This window comes from Heterocephalus glaber, unplaced genomic scaffold, assembly GCF_053883595.1.
Source record: "Heterocephalus glaber isolate CG9 unplaced genomic scaffold, H.glaber_assembly_v1.0 deba00001429, whole genome shotgun sequence".
Classification (NCBI taxonomy): Eukaryota; Metazoa; Chordata; class Mammalia; order Rodentia; family Bathyergidae; genus Heterocephalus; species Heterocephalus glaber.
In genome coordinates, this window is record NW_028258294.1 from 34,342,070 (window position 1) to 34,359,587 (window position 17,518).

Here is a 17,518-nt window from a genome sequence, read left to right on the forward strand (position 1 = left end):
ACTTCTGGCAATCCTCCTGTCTTAGCCTCTCGAGTTCTGGGAATTTCGGTGTCCACCACCATGCCCAGCATGTTTAATTGTTCTTCATGCCCAGCATGTTTAATTCTTCTTTAGTTTCAGAGTTACTTGTTTTGAGCTTAACAATATTAAAAGATTTTAGAACCTAGAGCAAGACCTTCTTTGGAGTAAGAAATAGGAAGAAACCACATCTTCAAAAGCCTCACTGCCATAATAAGAAATCTGGGCTTTATCCTCGAATGGTGATGGGGAGATAATGAAGAACTTTTACCCACAAGAGTAACCTGATCAGAGTAGCTTTTTAGAAAAAAAAATTTATTCTGACTGAAATAGAGAGTATTAGAAAGCCTAGAAGCAGAAACAACTTGGAAGTAGTTATAGCAGTCAACTTGATAATAACTACTGCTTTTTATCCACGTAAGTTGTGAACTATACATCTATAAAGTAGTCATTTGAAACACAGGGCATAATATTGGAAGAACCACCTAGATAACATAGAACTCATTTGAGTTAAAGTTATCTTTTTTATAAAGCTCCTTTTTTTTTTTTTTTGGTACCGGGGATCGAACTCGGGACCTTGCAAAGCAGGTGGTGGCACCACTGAGTTAGATCCTTGGTCCTAAAGCTCCCTTTTTTGAGTAGAAAAATTAGCTACTGTGTATGTTGTGCTTAAAAAGAATTGAACAGTTTTGACTTTTTCATACTAGATTTGGAAATAATCAAGCAAAACTTTGAAGTTAGCTAAACTAATAAAGACTTGTTTTTTCTATTTGAGAAGTCTGATTATTTTCTTTATTTTTGGTACCGGGGATCGAACTCGGGTCCTTGCGCTTGCGAGGCAGGTACCAGAAACACTGAGCTAAATCCCCAGCCCTAGTCTGATTATTTTCATGTTCTTGTGTTTTATATGAATTATTCAGTACCATTTTTATTAATTTCAATAGAATTTGCATGGATACCTCATTCTAAGTATTAGATAAAATTATCTGTCCGTTCATCTATCTCCATCTGTCCATTCATCCACCCATCCATCTCTACTGGCAATAGGCTGCCAAGCCTCCGGACTTAAATCCTGAGACAGAGGAGAGTATACCTTCCCGAAGCTCCCCAGAAGGACCTGATCCACCAGTTCTTACTGAGGTCAGCAAGCAGGATGATCAACAGCCTTTGGATCTGGAAGGAGTCAAGAGGAAAATGGACCAAGGGAACTATGTATCTGTGGTACGTCTCTACAACAAGAGACCACAGTTTCAAGTACCAATTTAGCTTCCTTGGATCTTTGGGGAATGGGGCTAAGTATACAAGTAAATTAAAAATGATTCGTATTGCTTTTAGAAATGGCATACAGCTTTAGATATCTAAAAATATGGAGGTCATTTCAGTTCCATGTTTCCAAAGAAGGGTTATACTAGAGTATGTCTTTAAATGATATATTTATCTGGATTTCATCTGAAAATTATTTTTATATTAAGAGAAAACATAAAGAACTAGTTTTAAGGCCGGGGATTTAGCTCAGAGGTTCTGCCTCCTGCCTCTCAAGCGCAAGGTCCCGAATTCGATCCTTGGTACCAAAAAAAAAACCCAAAAACTAGTTTTAGGAAAACTGGTAATCTGAAGGTAATTGTTTCTGCCCTTTTGAGCTTAGATCTATTTTCCTTTGTAGGGTTTTCATTTATAGTTAGAAATCTTTTACTCTTATGCTTTTAAAAATGTATAGCAAATGGTCATTTATTATTTCATGGTCTCTATGTGCAATTCATTTGTTTTGTTCATCTTAGTCTAAATGAAAAATTGTGAACTTGTTTGAGCAACTTATCATGATAAACATTTTTCTTTTTGGTACCGGAGATCGAACTCGGGTCCTTGTGCTTGCAGGGCAGGCAGCGGAACCACTGAGCTAAATCCCCTGCCCTTGATAGAGCTAATTTGTTTGCATTCTTTCCTTGTAAGCCTGACATATCTTCATGCCACAAGTTATTTAGGACTTGAATCCTAAAGCCTCAGCCAAAGAGAAGTTGCAGTGTTTTAAACAGGATCTGAGTTTTCTGTTGGGTCTCTGTGCTGGATGGTTAAAAAGGGAAAAGGAAGTGGTTTTAAGAGCATACTGTTTATGGATAATTAATGTTTTATTTTTATATACAGTTGGAGTTCAGTGATGATATAGTGAAGATCATTCAAGCAGCAATCAATTCAGATGGAGGACAGCCAGAGATTAAAAAAGCAAACAGCATGGTCAAGTCCTTCTTTATTCGGGTGAATCATATTAGTATTTCCTGTTTTTAATGCTTAACTGTGAGTAATTGCTCCATGGATACAGTGGACTTACTCTTTATTTTGACGTTTTTTGGGTTAATTTGTTTCTCTGATTCTGGTAAAGTTGCCTGACTGGATGGATATTTGCCTCAATAGCCTGAACTTATCCTTCTATTAACAGAATCTGTTGTAAAGATACTGGTTTTTTTTTTTTTTTTTTTTTCTTGGTACCAGGGATTGAACTCGGGTCCTTGTGCTTGCAAGGCAAGCGGCAGAACCACTGAGCTGAATCCCTGGCAAGATACTGGTTTTTATGTGATTCCCAAATGAATGTTCACATTTACATTGTTTGATTTTCTTTTAGCAAATGGAACGAGTTTTTCCGTGGTTCAGTGTCAAAAAGTCCAGGTTTTGGGAGCCAAATAAAGTATCAAACAAGTAAGTAAATGGCTTTTTTTTTCCTCCTCATCAGCTAGAAATCTGAGAATTCTCAGATTTCTAGATTGAAGCTTCTAGATTTTAATATTAAAAAAATGAATCAATTGAAGTGCCTTGCTAGTCTTGGTTTGGAGTCCACATTTCATGTTTGTAGCTTATTAAAAAATGAATTGATTGAAATGCCTTGTTGGTGTTGGTTTGGAGTCCACATATCATGTTTGTGCTTATTCCTTCTTGTCCTTTACTTATGTAAATATTTGTTATATTGAAGGGAACTTTACTTAACTTGTGGCCTATGGACAATACATGTGTGATATAGCTGTGTAGTTGGCCCTGTTCTAATAGGGTTTTTACTTAGTTCAAATAGTGCTCTCTTGATTCTCTTATATTTCACATTTAATTTTTATCTCAGTAAATTCTTTTGATTTTTGGTAAGATAAGGTTATCATTTGTTTTTGAAAGTTTAGCTTAGAGTTTTATATTGGAAGCATAATTTTTTATTTTTATTTTTTGGTACTGGGGATCAAACTCAGGTCCTTGCACTTGCTGGGCAGGTGGTGGAACCACTGAGCTAAATCCCCGGCCCAGAAGTATAATTTTTTAAATGTTAAAGTCCTGTGTACTGTGTACTTAGGCAATTTTCAAACTCCATGACTTGTTTTTACATTCTGTGAATGGCTGGTACATGGGTCCAAGACCTGGTGATATCAAGAATTTTATTACTTTGTACAGTTTTAGGTATATTGTAGGAGTTCAATAAATACTTGTTGAATCGATTATTTTCAGCAGTGGGATGTTACCAAACGCAGTGCTTCCACCTTCACTTGACCATAATTATGCTCAGTGGCAGGAGCGAGAGGAAAACAGCCACACTGAGCAGCCTCCTTTAATGAAGAAAATCATTCCAGCTCCCAAACCCAAAGGGCCTGGAGAACCAGACTCACCAACTCCTCTGCATCCTCCTACACCACCAATTTTGAGTAAGGCACCAAATGAAGAGTTATTGTCCATTTCTCTCTAGATGCAAATGATGTGCTTTGTGAATCTAAATTTAATATACAGTGAGTGATACCTGGGTTGTTGAACGGCTCCAAGCTCAAAAGAATCTACTCAGTATTTGTAACTTTGCTCAATAGTCAACTGAAAATCTGACTAGAAAAAATCTGTATGAGCTGAGAGTGAATCACTCTTTGCATCTTGCCACAGACACAAAGGGGTGACACTTTGTCTAAGTCCTGCTCTCGCCCAAACAATATATAGTGCTTGTGTTAGTGTGTTCATCATTGTACAGGGGTTTTTTTTGTTTTGTTTTGCTTTATTTGCGTAAAATATTGTAACCATGGCTCCAATGAAAGTTAGTGATACCAGGAGTAAAGTAAGAGGAAAATTGTGAGAACCACTATAGAGTTAAAGAAAGAAAGCATCGCAAAATTTGTTAAAGTCCTAGAAAAATGAATTTATAAGTAATTTTTGGGCATCAGAACCAATTATTTGGTTTTCGTTATTTCTTATGGGAAAAATATGTTCAGTTCTCGAACTTTTCAGTGTTTAAACAAATTTGGAATGAATTGAGTTCAACAACCAAGGTATCACTGTACTTGGATGTCAGAAAGGAATTTTCAGGTCATGCTTAAAAGTAATGAAAATTGGTATTTTTGTTTCACCTGGAATACTAACAAGGCTTTGGTATAAATATTCTGAGTATTGTAACATGCATGGTGAGATAGCATAACTTTGAAGACTTTTTAAAAGTATTTATTTATTTATTTGTTTGTTTGTTTGTTTGTTTGTTTGTTTTTGGTACCAGGGATCAAACTCGGGTCCTTGCGCTTGTGAGGCAAGCGGCGGAACCACTGAGCTAAATCCCTGGCCCAAAAGTTAGATTTTTTTTTTTTTGATTTTTTTGGTACCAGAGATTGAACTCGGGTCCTTTTGCTTGTGCAGCAGACAACAAAACCACTGAGCTAAATCCTCGGCCCTTGAAAGTATTTATTTTATAAAAAGTGGAATTGTTTTCTTTTTTCCTGGAACTCAGACATAGTAATTCCCAGTTTTAACTGGATTATCTTTTGGTTTCCCAGGTACCGATAGGAGTCGAGAAGACAGTCCAGAGCTGAACCCACCCCCAGGCATAGAAGATAATAGACAGTGTGCATTATGTTTGATGTATGGTGATGACAGTGCTAATGTAAGTATTTAGGGACATCAAGTCCTACTTAATAGACACCTCACATAAACTGTCCTTTTTGTTAACACTTAATGACTGGGCACCATTTATTTAATGAACGTTTGTCAGTTCTGGCACTTACGAATTTTTTTTTACCTGAATTAGTTGATTTAAAAGATCATTTGCTGTAGGTTAACCTATTGGAAATAGAAACAGAAAAATTGAAAAAGCATTGTAGTCTAAATAGTCTAAATTGAAGAATTACAGTGGCTTTATTGAAGTTATCTTGACTAAGGTAAAGCAAATACCAAGGAAAACTGCCTTTGGTGTTATACTCTTTAAGAAAAAAATCTCTTTGTTTCATAGGATGCTGGCCGTTTATTATACATTGGCCAAAATGAGTGGACACATGTAAATTGTGCTTTGTGGTCAGCAGAAGTGTTTGAAGATGATGATGGATCATTAAAGAATGTGCATATGGCTGTGATCAGGGGCAAGCAGCTGGTAAGAACTCAGTGGGTAAATTTTATGAAAGATTCTTTCTGAGTTTGTAGTTATGTCTCAGTTTGTAGATGTTCTTTCTGTAGAGAAATGCTGCCTTACTGGGGTTTTTCACAATGGTTTCAGAGTAGTAAGCCACCAAGTATTGGTACAGGGTTATAGGCAGATTGCTATTCTGACCCTTAGAAGAGGGATATAAAAGAAATTTTAAAAATATATTATTGGGCCAGGGATTTAGCTCAGTGGCACTGTGCAGGCGCAACGTTCTGAGTTCAATCCCTGGTACCAAAAAAAAAAAAAGTGTGTGTGTGTGTGTGTGTGTGTGTGTGTGTGTGTGTGTGTATATATATATATATATATAAAATCTAATTTGGGAGATGATTCACATATGTGAGAAAATTGTCAATTTATTAAAGGACTTAGATTAAATCATCATACAGCCCCAGTTGAATTAACATTCTGAGGTTCCATGGAGTAAATTCATATAAATATATACATGGAGAAGGGAATGTGGGTCAGGCATGGGACACACAGGTAATCCCAGCTACTCAGAAGGCTGAGGCAGGAGTTCAGAGCAACTTAGCAGGATTCTGTCTCAAATATAAAAGAAAAAAGAAGAAGAAACTGATAAATAGAGCAATCAGAAAAGGCATTGATGGAGTAAAAATTTAGAAGCTGTACTTTGAAGGAGAGGGGGGGAAAAATAAAGAATTGTCTAAGAAAAATCAACCAATAAACAAAACCACACATGCCAAAAAAAGGTAAAGAACCATTAGTTTTTGACAAGGAAAGTCTTTGTAGAACTGAGTCATTTTGGGAGATAATTTTCTTGGAAGATGATGTTCTTAGCATTGATCTTCAAAATTTCATGTCTCATAGGGCCAGGGATTTAGCTCAGTGGCGTTGCGCTTGCCTCCCAAGCACAAGGTCCTAAGTTAGATCCCCAGTACCAAAAAAAAATTTCATGTCTTGTAAATTAATCCTGCATCCTAGAAAAAAATTGTTTCGCTCCAAGTTCTAGAGCCAATTATAATATTTAAGTTTGATAGTTATAGTGCCCTATGGGTAATAGGAAAGAGAAGATGAGAGAGCTCTGCAGTTCTTATAATTTCTTGTAATTCTGCAGGTAACCAGTACATAAAATGAATTATAGAAATCCTAGAGTGATTCTGTAGCAGAGATGGGAAATGTTTTAAAACATCTGAAAATCTGAATAGAGGTCTATTCTTTTGGGGTTTTAGAGATGTGAATTTTGCCAGAAGCCAGGAGCCACCGTGGGTTGCTGTCTCACATCCTGCACCAGCAATTATCATTTCATGTGTTCCCGTGCCAAGAACTGTGTCTTTCTAGATGATAAGAAAGTATATTGCCAACGACATCGGGATTTGATCAAAGGCGAGGTGAGAGCTTTAGTTGCTTTTTTGTTTTCAGGAGCGTTTTCTTTTTTAAGAGCAATTTTAGGTTCACAGCAAAATTGAATAGAAAGTATAGATTTTCCATACATCCCTTGCCTCTACATACATCCAGCCACCCCCATTAGAGTACCCTAAGTAGAGTAACATATATTTGCTACTATTGATGAACCTACACTGATACATCATTATCATCCAGAGTTGGTAGTTGACATTAGGATGCACGCTTGGTGTACACTGTGGGGTTTGGACAAATATACAATATTATGTATTTGGTCAGGCTTGGTGGCACACCCAAGCTGAGGCAGGAAGATTAAAAGTTCAAGCCCAGGGCTGAGGATTTAGCTCAGTGGTTCCGGCGCCTGCCTTGCAAGCGCAAGGTCCCGAGTTCGATCCCCGGTACCAAAAAATAAATAAATAAAAGTTCAAGCCCAGCCTGGATAACTTCATGAGCTCTATTCCAAAATAAAAATATAGGGCTGGGGATTTAGCTCAGTTGTTTCGCTGTCTGCTGCAAAGCGCAAGGACCCAAGTTCAATCCCTGGTACCAAAAAATAAAAAAAATTTAAAAATAAAAATATACACAAAAAAGGACTAGGGTTGTAGCCCACTGGTGAAGGCCCTGGTTCAATTCCCAGTACCATAAAAAACAAATAAAAACATGTATTCACCATTGTAGTATGAGTATTTTCATTGCTCTAAAAATACTAGATTTTGCCTGTTGTCTATTTTTCTCCCTCAGCTACTGGGCAACTACTGATTTATATCATTTATATAATTTGTATCTCCATGGTCTTGCCATTTCCAAAGTTTCTTATAGTTGGAATCATAGTATATAGCCTTTTCAGACTGGCTTCTGCATTTAGCAATATGCATTTAATTTTCCAGCAGATCTTTTCATGGGTTATATGGTTGCTTTTCGTGAATTCTTTAAGAAAATTCTCAGGTGGAAAATACTGAAAACAAGGTGGTACATTCAATTTTGCCTTCTTTTACTATGTATTTGTAGACTTGCTTCCTCATGTGAGAAATAAAGAAGTACTGCTTAGAAACAGGAGGGTGATTTTAGGGATGTTATGTGCTTTCCCTGAGTCAACACCATGAGTATAATGTATAAAGGGTTAACATCAACCATGGTTTTTTATTTAAGGTGGTTCCTGAGAATGGATTTGAAGTTTTTAGAAGAGTGTTTGTGGATTTTGAAGGCATCAGCTTGAGAAGGAAGTTCCTAAATGGCTTGGAACCAGAAAATATCCACATGATGATTGGTATGACCTAGGTCTTGGCTACTGGGGAAGGCTGTATTATTATTTGGGCACTTTGTAGTACTTGTTATAAAATGATTCCCTGGTTATCTCCTCTAAGCCATTTTTCTTCTTTTGGTCAGGCTCCATGACAATTGACTGCTTGGGAATTCTGAATGATCTCTCTGACTGTGAAGATAAGCTCTTTCCCATCGGATATCAGTAAGTAGTACCGTAAAGAAAAGACGACAGCCTCCACGACTCAAGCACTCTTAAAATAATATGCAGGTCATTAAATGTAGAGGTGTGTTTGTTAACTACTTTCACTGCTACTGAAAATGACTTTTGCTAGTTCTCTGGTTCATCACCTTCTAGATTGGGGCTAAAGAATCTCATCAGGTAAATCTAGGTATAGAAGCAAATTTCAGAATTATTTTTACAGGGTCAGTCTCCTTAGATTCCTCTAATTCCATTCATCCAGATGCAGAAGTTAAGATGTTTTTATGGATCAAAAAGCACGTCATATCCTGCCCCCAGTTTTCTTTCTTTTGGGGGGTTGGGGGAAAGTTGTGCTGGGGAATCATCATCTGAAGCCTTGACTAGATAATAAACTTCACTTTTAGGTTGAGGCAGAAGCCAAATATAAGAAGGAGCAGGTCAGAATAATTCCTAGTCTCTTAAAAGATGGACTATGACAGATCTAGCAATTAGAGACATTATTTTACTGTGTTATCATTTGGGAGAACTTTTCTAAGGAATTTTATTCCATGCTTCCTGTGGATAGGAAGGCCTGGCAAAGAGGGATATAAGATAAACTACCAAGAGTCTGAGAGCTGTAGCCCTAGCAAGATTAATCATATTACATATCTAATTAAAAGCAGGAGCCCAAATACAGGTGCCTATTTATGCTGTGGTGGGTCAGGGGTCATTAGTGACTCTTATTAGTCTACACCCAGAGCAGTATTGCAGCCTCAGATCTTCCAGAATTTCACAGAAGTAGCTTTCTTCTTTTGGGTGGTCCTTTGCCTCAGACAGTTCAGGTGGGCTGGCTTGATCCTAGAATGTAGTTAGTGATTTTCTCTTCCGGATTTTAGTGTATTTTACTGTTTGGGGTTTCAGTTTACAATACAAAATAAAACAAAAATTTTAAAAACCTAAAAAATCTTATTATTTTCAGAGAGGCTAGGAAACAGCAAGGACTTCAAAAAACTTGGGGGCTGGGGATTTAGCTCAGTGGTTCCACCGCCTGCCTTGAAAGTGCAAGGTCCCGAGTTCGATCTCCGGTACCAAAATAAAAACTTGGAACATCCTAACTAGGGGACTCTATACTGAAAACTCATGAAATAAAGCTAAATTCTTTCATTCAAAAAAACTAGGGAACCAAGGATAAGGAGAGGTTTGGCAAAAGATAGTTTCTGGGGCCGGGGATTTAGCTCAGTGGTTCCACTGCCTGCCTCACAAGCACAAAGTCCTGAGTTCTATTCCTGGTACCAAAAAAAGATAGTTTCTCCTTCTGTCCTCTTATTTATGATGTCTCCCAATCTGTTTGCCAGGTGTTCCCGTGTGTATTGGAGTACCACAGATGCTCGAAAGCGCTGTGTGTATACATGCAAGATAGTAGAGTGCCGTCCTCCAGTTGTAGAGCCAGACATCAACAGCACTGTTGAACACGATGAAAATCGAACCATCGCCCATAGTCCATCATCATTTACAGGTCTTTAATCAAGATTGGACTTGATTTTGAGTTTTGGGATTATGTACTGAGATTAGCAGCATGAAAAAAGTCATTTACAGGGCCTGGGATTTAGCTCAGTGGTTCTGCCGCCTGCCTCGCAAGTGCAAGGTCCCGAGTTCAATCCCTGGTACCAAAAAAAAAAAAGTCATTTATTTGTGAGGTCTCCTATGTTTCTAGTTTTTGACGTTACCTAATAGCTGGGTTTTTATTGGTTCATTTCTTTGCTATTTTAATTGAGTTATTTCCTACCACAGAAAGTTCATCTAAAGAAAGTCAGAGTACAGCTGAAATTTTAAGTCCTCCATCACCAGACCGACCTCTTCATTCGCAAACCTCTAGCTCCTGTTACTATCATGTCATCTCAAAGGTCCCTAGGATTCGAACACCCAGTTACTCTCCTACACAGAGATCCCCTGGCTGTCGGCCATTACCTTCTGCAGGTAAAGGACTTTATTGATCTACTTGACCCTAGAAGGTCAACCCAAAGATTAATTGATAATTCAGGCAACCTTAGGTTGGTAACTTTTTATCTGCAGATTTTTAGTTACCTATAAATAGAGATAGCCAATTGAAACCAGTGACTTCCAGACATTTTTTTATGTCTGTAATAGACTTGCTTATTTTTTCTCTTTTGTTCAGGAAATCCTACCCCAACCACTCATGAAATAGTCACTGTGGGTGATCCTTTACTCTCTTCTGGACTGCGAAGCATTGGCTCCAGGCGTCACAGTACTTCTTCCTTGTCACCCCAGCGTTCTAAGCTCCGGATTATGTCTCCAATGAGAACTGGGAATGCTTACTCCCGGAATAGTGTTTCCTCAGTCTCTGCCATTGGGACTGTTACAGATCCTGAGTCAAGTGCCAAAGCAGTTGATCATGGTTTAGGGACACTGAATTCAAGTGCTAATCTAGGGCACAACACTCCCACCTCTTCAAGTTTGCAAAGGACAGTGGTGACCATAGGCTCTAAAACAAGTCACTTGGATGGATCTTCATCTTCAGAAATGAAACATTGTAGTGCTTCAGACTTGGCCTCTAAGAGCTCTTCTTTAAAGGGAGAGAAGACCAAAATGCTGAGTTCCAAGAGTTCAGATGGATCTGCACATAATATGGCTTACCCTGGAATTCCTAAACTGACCCCACAGATTCATAATACAACTTCTGGAGAATTAAATGCTAATAAAATTAGCACTTTTGCTGAACCCTCTTCAGTGCCATTTTCTTCTAAAGAAGCCCTCTCTTTCCCACTCCATTTGAGAGGCCAAAGGAATGACCGAGAGCAACACATAGATTCTACCCAATCAGCAAACCCCTCTTCTGATGAAGATACTGAAATCAAAACCTTGAAGCTTTCTGGAGTGACCAACAGATCATCCATTATCAATGAACACGTGGGATCTAGTTCTAGAGACAGAAGACAAAAAGGGAAAAAATATTCTAAAGAAACTTTCAAAGAAAAGCATTCCAGTAAGTCTTTTTTGGAACCTGGTCAGGTGACAACTGGTGAGGAAGGAAACCTAAAGCCAGAATTTGTTGATGAGGTTTTGACTCCTGAATTTATGGGACAACGACCATGTAATAATGTTTCTTCTGATAAAATTGGGGATAAAGTCCTTTCTGTTTCAGGAGTCCCCAAAGCTCCATCTATGCAAGTAGAAGGATCTGCCAAAGAATCACAGGCATCCCGGAAACGCACAGTCAAAGTGACACTGACACCTCTAAAAATGGAAAGTGAGAGTCAATCCAAAAATGCCCTGAAAGAAAGTGGTCCCGCCTCTCCTTTGCAAATAGAGTCAGCATCTCCAGCAGAACCAGTTTCAGCTTCTGAAAGTCCAGGAGATGGTCCATTGGCTCAACCAAGCCCCAACAATACCTTATCCCAGGATTCTCAAAGTAACAACTATCAGAATCTTCCAGTTCAGGACAGAAACCTAATGCTTCCAGATGGCCCTAAACCTCAGGAGGATGGCTCTTTTAAGAGGAGATATCCCCGTCGCAGTGCTCGTGCACGTTCTAACATGTTCTTTGGGCTCACCCCACTCTATGGAGTCAGATCCTATGGTGAAGAAGACATTCCATTTTACAGCAGCTCCACAGGAAAGAAGCGAGGCAAGAGATCAGCTGAAGGACAGGTGGATGGGGCTGATGACTTGAGCACTTCAGATGAAGACGACTTGTACTATTACAACTTCACTAGAACAGTAATTTCTTCAGGTGGAGAGGAACGGCTAGCATCTCATAATTTATTTCGGGAGGAAGAACAATGTGATCTTCCAAAAATTTCACAGTTGGATGGTGTTGATGATGGAACAGAGAGTGATACCAGTGTCACAGCCACAACAAGGAAAAGCAGCCAGATTCCAAAAAGAAATGGTAAAGAAAATGGAACAGAAAACTTAAAGATTGATCGACCTGAGGATGCTGGAGAAAAAGAACATGTTATTAAGAGTTCTGTTAGCCACAAAAATGAGCCAAAAATGGATAACTGCCATTCAGTGAGCAGAGTTAAAACACAGGGACAGGATTCGTTAGAAGCTCAGCTCAGCTCATTGGAATCAAGCCGCAGAGTCCACACAAGTACCCCCTCGGACAAAAATTTACTGGATACCTATAATACTGAGCTCCTAAAGTCTGACTCAGACAATAACAACAGTGATGACTGTGGAAACATCCTGCCATCAGACATTATGGACTTTGTACTAAAGAATACGCCATCCATGCAGGCATTGGGTGAGAGCCCAGAGTCATCTTCCTCAGAACTTCTAAATCTCGGTGAAGGTTTGGGTCTTGACAGTAATCGCGAAAAAGACATAGGTCTTTTCGAAGTATTTTCTCAGCAGCTGCCGACAACAGAACCTGTGGACAGTAGTGTCTCTTCCTCTATCTCAGCAGAGGAGCAATTTGAGTTGCCTCTAGAGCTGCCATCTGATCTCTCTGTCCTGACCACCCGAAGTCCCACTGTCCCTAGCCAGAATGCTAGCAGACTGGCTGTAATCTCAGACTCAGCAGAGAAGCGAGTAACCATCACAGAAAAATCTGTAGCCTCCACTGAAGGTGACCCAGCTTTGCTGAGTCCAGGAGTAGATTCTACTCCCGAAGGCCACATGACTCCTGATCACTTTATCCAAGGACACATGGATACAGACCACATCTCCAGCCCTCCTTGTGGTTCAGTAGAGCAAGGGCATGGCAACAGTCAGGACTTAACTCGAAACAGTAGCACCCCTGGCCTTCAGGTACCTGTGTCCCCTACTATTCCCATCCAGAACCAGAAGTATGTGCCCAATTCTACTGATAGTCCTGGCCCATCTCAGATTTCTAATGCAGCTGTCCAGACTACTCCACCCCACCTGAAACCAGCCACTGAGAAACTCATTGTTGTTAACCAGAACATGCAGCCACTTTATGTTCTCCAAACTCTTCCAAATGGAGTGACCCAAAAAATTCAATTGACCTCTCCTGTTAGTTCTGCACCCAGTGTGATGGAGACAAATCCTTCAGTCTTGGGGCCCATGGGAAGCGGCCTCACCCTCACCACAGGACTTAATCCAAGCTTGCCAACTTCTCAGTCACTGTTCCCTCCTGCTAGCAAAGGACTGCTCTCCATGCCTCATCACCAGCACTTACACTCCTTCCCCACAGCTACTCAAAGTAGTTTCCCACCCAGCATCAGTAGTCCTCCTTCCGGTCTACTTATTGGGGTTCAGCCTCCTCCAGATCCCCAACTTCTGGTTTCAGAAGCGAGCCCAAGGACAGACCTCAGCACCACAGTAGCCACCCCATCCTCTGGACTTAAGAAAAGACCCATATCTCGTCTACACTCTCGAAAGAATAAAAAACTTGCACCCTCTAGTACCCCTTCGAACATTGCCCCTTCCGATGTAGTTTCTAATATGACATTGATTAACTTCACACCCTCCCAACTTTCAAATCATCCTAGTCTGTTAGATTTGGGGTCACTTAATACTTCATCTCACCGAACTGTTCCCAACATCATCAAAAGATCTAAATCTGGCATCATGTATTTTGAACAGGCACCTCTGTTACCACCCCAGAGTGTGGGAGGAAATACTGCCACAGCGGTGGGCACGACAGTAAGCCAGGATACTGGCCACCCCACATCAGGGCCTGTGTCTGGCTTGGCATCTAGTTCCTCCGTCTTGAATGTCGTATCCATGCAAACTACCACAGCCCCTACAAGTAGTGCGGCAGTTCCAGGACATGTCACCTTAACTAACCCAAGGTTGCTTGGTACCCCAGATATTGGCTCAATAAGCAATCTTCTAATTAAAGCTAGCCAGCACAGCCTGGGCATTCAGGACCAGCCTGTGGCTTTACCACCAAATTCAGGAATGTTCTCACAACTAGGGACGTCTCAGACACCCTCAACTGCTGCAGTGCCAGCTGCATCCAGTGTCTGCGTATTGCCCTCCCCTCAGGCTGCTGGCATGACAGCTGCATCCCCTTCTGGGGAAGCAGAAGAACACTACCAGTTGCAGCATGTGAAACAGCTGCTTGCCAGCAAAACCGGGATCCTCTCCTCCCAGCATGATCTCGATTCTGCTTCTGGGACCCAGGCATCGGACTTTACCCAGCCAGTAGATGCTCCTAATAGTGTGGGGCTAGAGCAGAACAAGCCTTTGCCCTCAGCCATACAAGCCAGCTCAGCTTCTCCTGGAGGCTCTCCATCCCCTGGACAACAGTCAGCAAACTCCTCTGTGCCAGGTCCCACTAAGCCCAAACCAAAAATCAAACGGATTCAGCTGCCTCTAGACAAAGGAAATGGCAAGAAGCACAAAGTTTCCCATTTACGGACCAGTTCTGAAGCACACATTCCAGACCAGGAAGCCAACACAAAATCCCTACCCTCAGTCACAGGGTGAGTGATCCAAATACTAGCTCTGCTGGGTCTGTGGGATTTTTGTGCTCTAGATAAGGAGCTGATGAAACATACTTTGGGGAGGGGCTTTAGGAACTTAGTTGTATTACTTAGAATTTTGACTTTGGTTTGGTTTGGTTTGGTTTCTCATAGAGCAAAATTTAGCTCCATCAGTGGCCATTCTGACTTGAATAGAACTATATAATTATTCTTTGCTCTGAATAATTATATTTATTCAGTGCTATTTCCTCCCCACCTTTTTTCCCTCTAGTTTAGGATACTAGGGAATGATTATTCTTTGGTGGGTTAAAGGCCCTTGTTGTACAAGCTCCAGGGTCCTTTTTAAAAACTTTATCAATGAGGTATAACATATAAAACGTGCAAGTAAATGTATGTATGCATCCAAGTTGCCAACACTCCAATCAAGACAGAACACTTCTAGTGCCCCAGAAGGCTCCTTAGGCCCTCTCTGGTCAGTACCTCTTCAGGTCATCATTATTCTCACCTTTTTGACCATAGGTTACTATTGCAGGCTCACAAATTTTATTAGATGCCAATAGTCATTTCTTCAGACTGACCTCCACATTGACTTCAGTATATATTTGCTGGTAGTTTCTTGAAAAGATACAAATGATTATGTTCCAGGACTCCAGGAGTGGAGGCTGAGCAGCAGGAGACAGCTGGTGTGGAACAGTCTCCACAGAAGGAGTGTGGGCAGCCCACAGGGTGAGCTGAAAAATTAGTTCTCTACAATTAAGCCCTCGTCTCTGTTCACCTTACTTAACAAATAGTTCATCCTGATTTGCCTTGATTTTTGTTCTGTTGTTGAGGAGTTTTTTATGGAATTAATACAAACTCATTTTAAAAAGTGACCTAGCATTATTTAAATAATGGGTTCCATTTGTCCTGCCCACTCCTTCTCAGTTCATTCCTGAGAAATAACTTGCTAATAATTTGGCTTTATGCATACGGGCATTTATATGCATATCCAGATATACATGGTGTGTGTGTGTGTGTGTGTGTGTGTGTGTGTGTATATATATATATATATATATATGATATGTATACACCTTTTACATAAAAGGAATAATACTGTATGTACCATTTTTTTGGTTTTCAATTCTTTTTTTTTTGGTACCGGGGATCGAACTCCAGACTTTGCGCTTGTGAGGAAGGTGGCAGAACCACTGAACTAAATCCCCAGCCCAAAAACCAATCTTTTTTTTCTTTTTTTTTTTTTTCTTTTTTTGCAGTACTGGAGATCGAACTCAGGACCTTGTGCTTGCGAAGCAGGTGGCGGCGCCACTGACCTAAATCCCCAGCCCTCTTACATTGTTTTGAATACATCTTTCTGTGCAAGTACCTCTAGATGTGGTCTCCTTTTTTTTTTGGTACTGGGGATCGAACTCTAGTCCTTGCGCTTTCAAGGCAGGTGCTGGAAGCACTGAGCTAAATCCCCAGCAGCATTTTACTTTTTTAGTGTCTGCCTCCAATACTATTGTAGATCTACAATGAATTAGCTTAATATTTATGTTGACATACATTTGGATTGTTCCAGGATTAGTTTAATTTTTTTCATCAATTTAATCTTGAAAAGTGAAAATTAATGATGGTTTACAGACTCATGCAGCTTACTTTTTAGTTAAGCCAGGTAACTTATTTAAGTAACTACAGAACTACTTCTGACCGTTCATTTTTTTCTAAGCTATGAGAATATCAAGGGTGTAGTCTACAACTTCAAAAGTAGATACTTGTTACAATATTTGGGAAGGAATCTTGTAAAAATGATAGTTTTATTTTATGTATCATTCACTATGTGGTAGCAGCATTCATTCAGCAGGAAAATACCCCATAGTTCATTTTCTTTTAGGTGTATTGTAGAACTGGCACAAGTGTATTGCAGATAAATTATGGACAGTTTTTATCTTTGAATTGAGGACCAGCAGATGTTGCATCTCATATTTCATTTTCTTTTCATTTAGACAAGTGGCTGTTCTTCCAGAGACTCAGGCAACACAAAATCCAGCAAATGAGCAGGAAAGTACAGGTATGTGGATGGGTAATGGGTTAGAATGAGAGAATCCTAAAGGTAGGACTATTAAAATCACCTACTTTATCTCCTAACTTCCTAGGTTCAAAAAAAAAAATCCTTAAGCTTTGTAGAAGTTAAGTGATTGGCCAAAGTTGTAGATTGAAACTCGGCACCTGTCTTCTGGGCCTCTTCCACTCCATAATGTGTGATCACCTGTCAGCTAGGGGACACAGAGTAGTGCCTACAATACTCTTCTGCTCTACCAGTTCTAACAACAGTAGGATATAAATAGCTAGTGACAGCCTGATTCATTCTTAAGTTGTTACTAAAGGAGACCAAGAACTGGGCCAGGGATTTAGCTCAGTGGCACCACACCTGCCTAGCTCAAGGTCCTCGATCCCTGGTACCACAAAAAAAAAAGAGAAAGAGGGAGACCAAGAACTATTTGTATTTGATAGCCAGATTTTAGTTACAATACCAGATACATCTCAGAGCATGTTCCATCTGTTTTTTGGGGGGTTTTGGTATTGATGATCGAACTCACGACCTTGTGCTTGCAAGGCAGGCAGCGGCACCACTGAGCTAAATCTCTGGCCCTCCATCTGTCTTAATGAATTTGGTCAGGAAACAACTGGTCACTTCAAGATTAGAGAGCTCTCTATACCAGGTGTGGTGATACATGCCTGTAATCCCAGCTACTCAGGAAACTGATTCTGGAGGATCTCATAATTGAGGCTAGCTCAGGCCACTGAGCAAGACCTTGTCTTAAAAGGGCTGGAGATCAGGCCCGGGAATTTAGCTCAGTGGTTCCGCGGCCTGCCTCAATAGCGCAATCCCTG

The 17,518-nt window shown here is 40.1% G+C and overlaps 1 protein-coding gene across 8 annotated transcripts in view; it reads left to right on the forward strand.

Moving 5' to 3' along the window:
- Window positions 1-17,518, forward strand: part of Kmt2a (lysine methyltransferase 2A) — an 83,660-nt gene that overhangs the window by 54,285 nt on the left and 11,857 nt on the right. For all 8 annotated transcript variants that reach the window (XM_087212450.1, XM_087212451.1, XM_087212453.1 and 5 more), the window contains 14 exons: window positions 1,066-1,239; window positions 2,161-2,271; window positions 2,636-2,709; window positions 3,496-3,689; window positions 4,791-4,897; window positions 5,243-5,380; window positions 6,619-6,777; window positions 7,940-8,057; window positions 8,177-8,255; window positions 9,587-9,747; window positions 10,023-10,208; window positions 10,408-14,647; window positions 15,293-15,373; window positions 16,630-16,694. In XM_087212450.1, coding sequence (XP_087068576.1) covers window positions 1,066-1,239; window positions 2,161-2,271; window positions 2,636-2,709; window positions 3,496-3,689; window positions 4,791-4,897; window positions 5,243-5,380; window positions 6,619-6,777; window positions 7,940-8,057; window positions 8,177-8,255; window positions 9,587-9,747; window positions 10,023-10,208; window positions 10,408-14,647; window positions 15,293-15,373; window positions 16,630-16,694 — 5,887 coding nt within the window. The remainder of the gene's footprint in view (window positions 1-1,065; window positions 1,240-2,160; window positions 2,272-2,635; window positions 2,710-3,495; window positions 3,690-4,790; window positions 4,898-5,242; window positions 5,381-6,618; window positions 6,778-7,939; window positions 8,058-8,176; window positions 8,256-9,586; window positions 9,748-10,022; window positions 10,209-10,407; window positions 14,648-15,292; window positions 15,374-16,629; window positions 16,695-17,518) is intronic.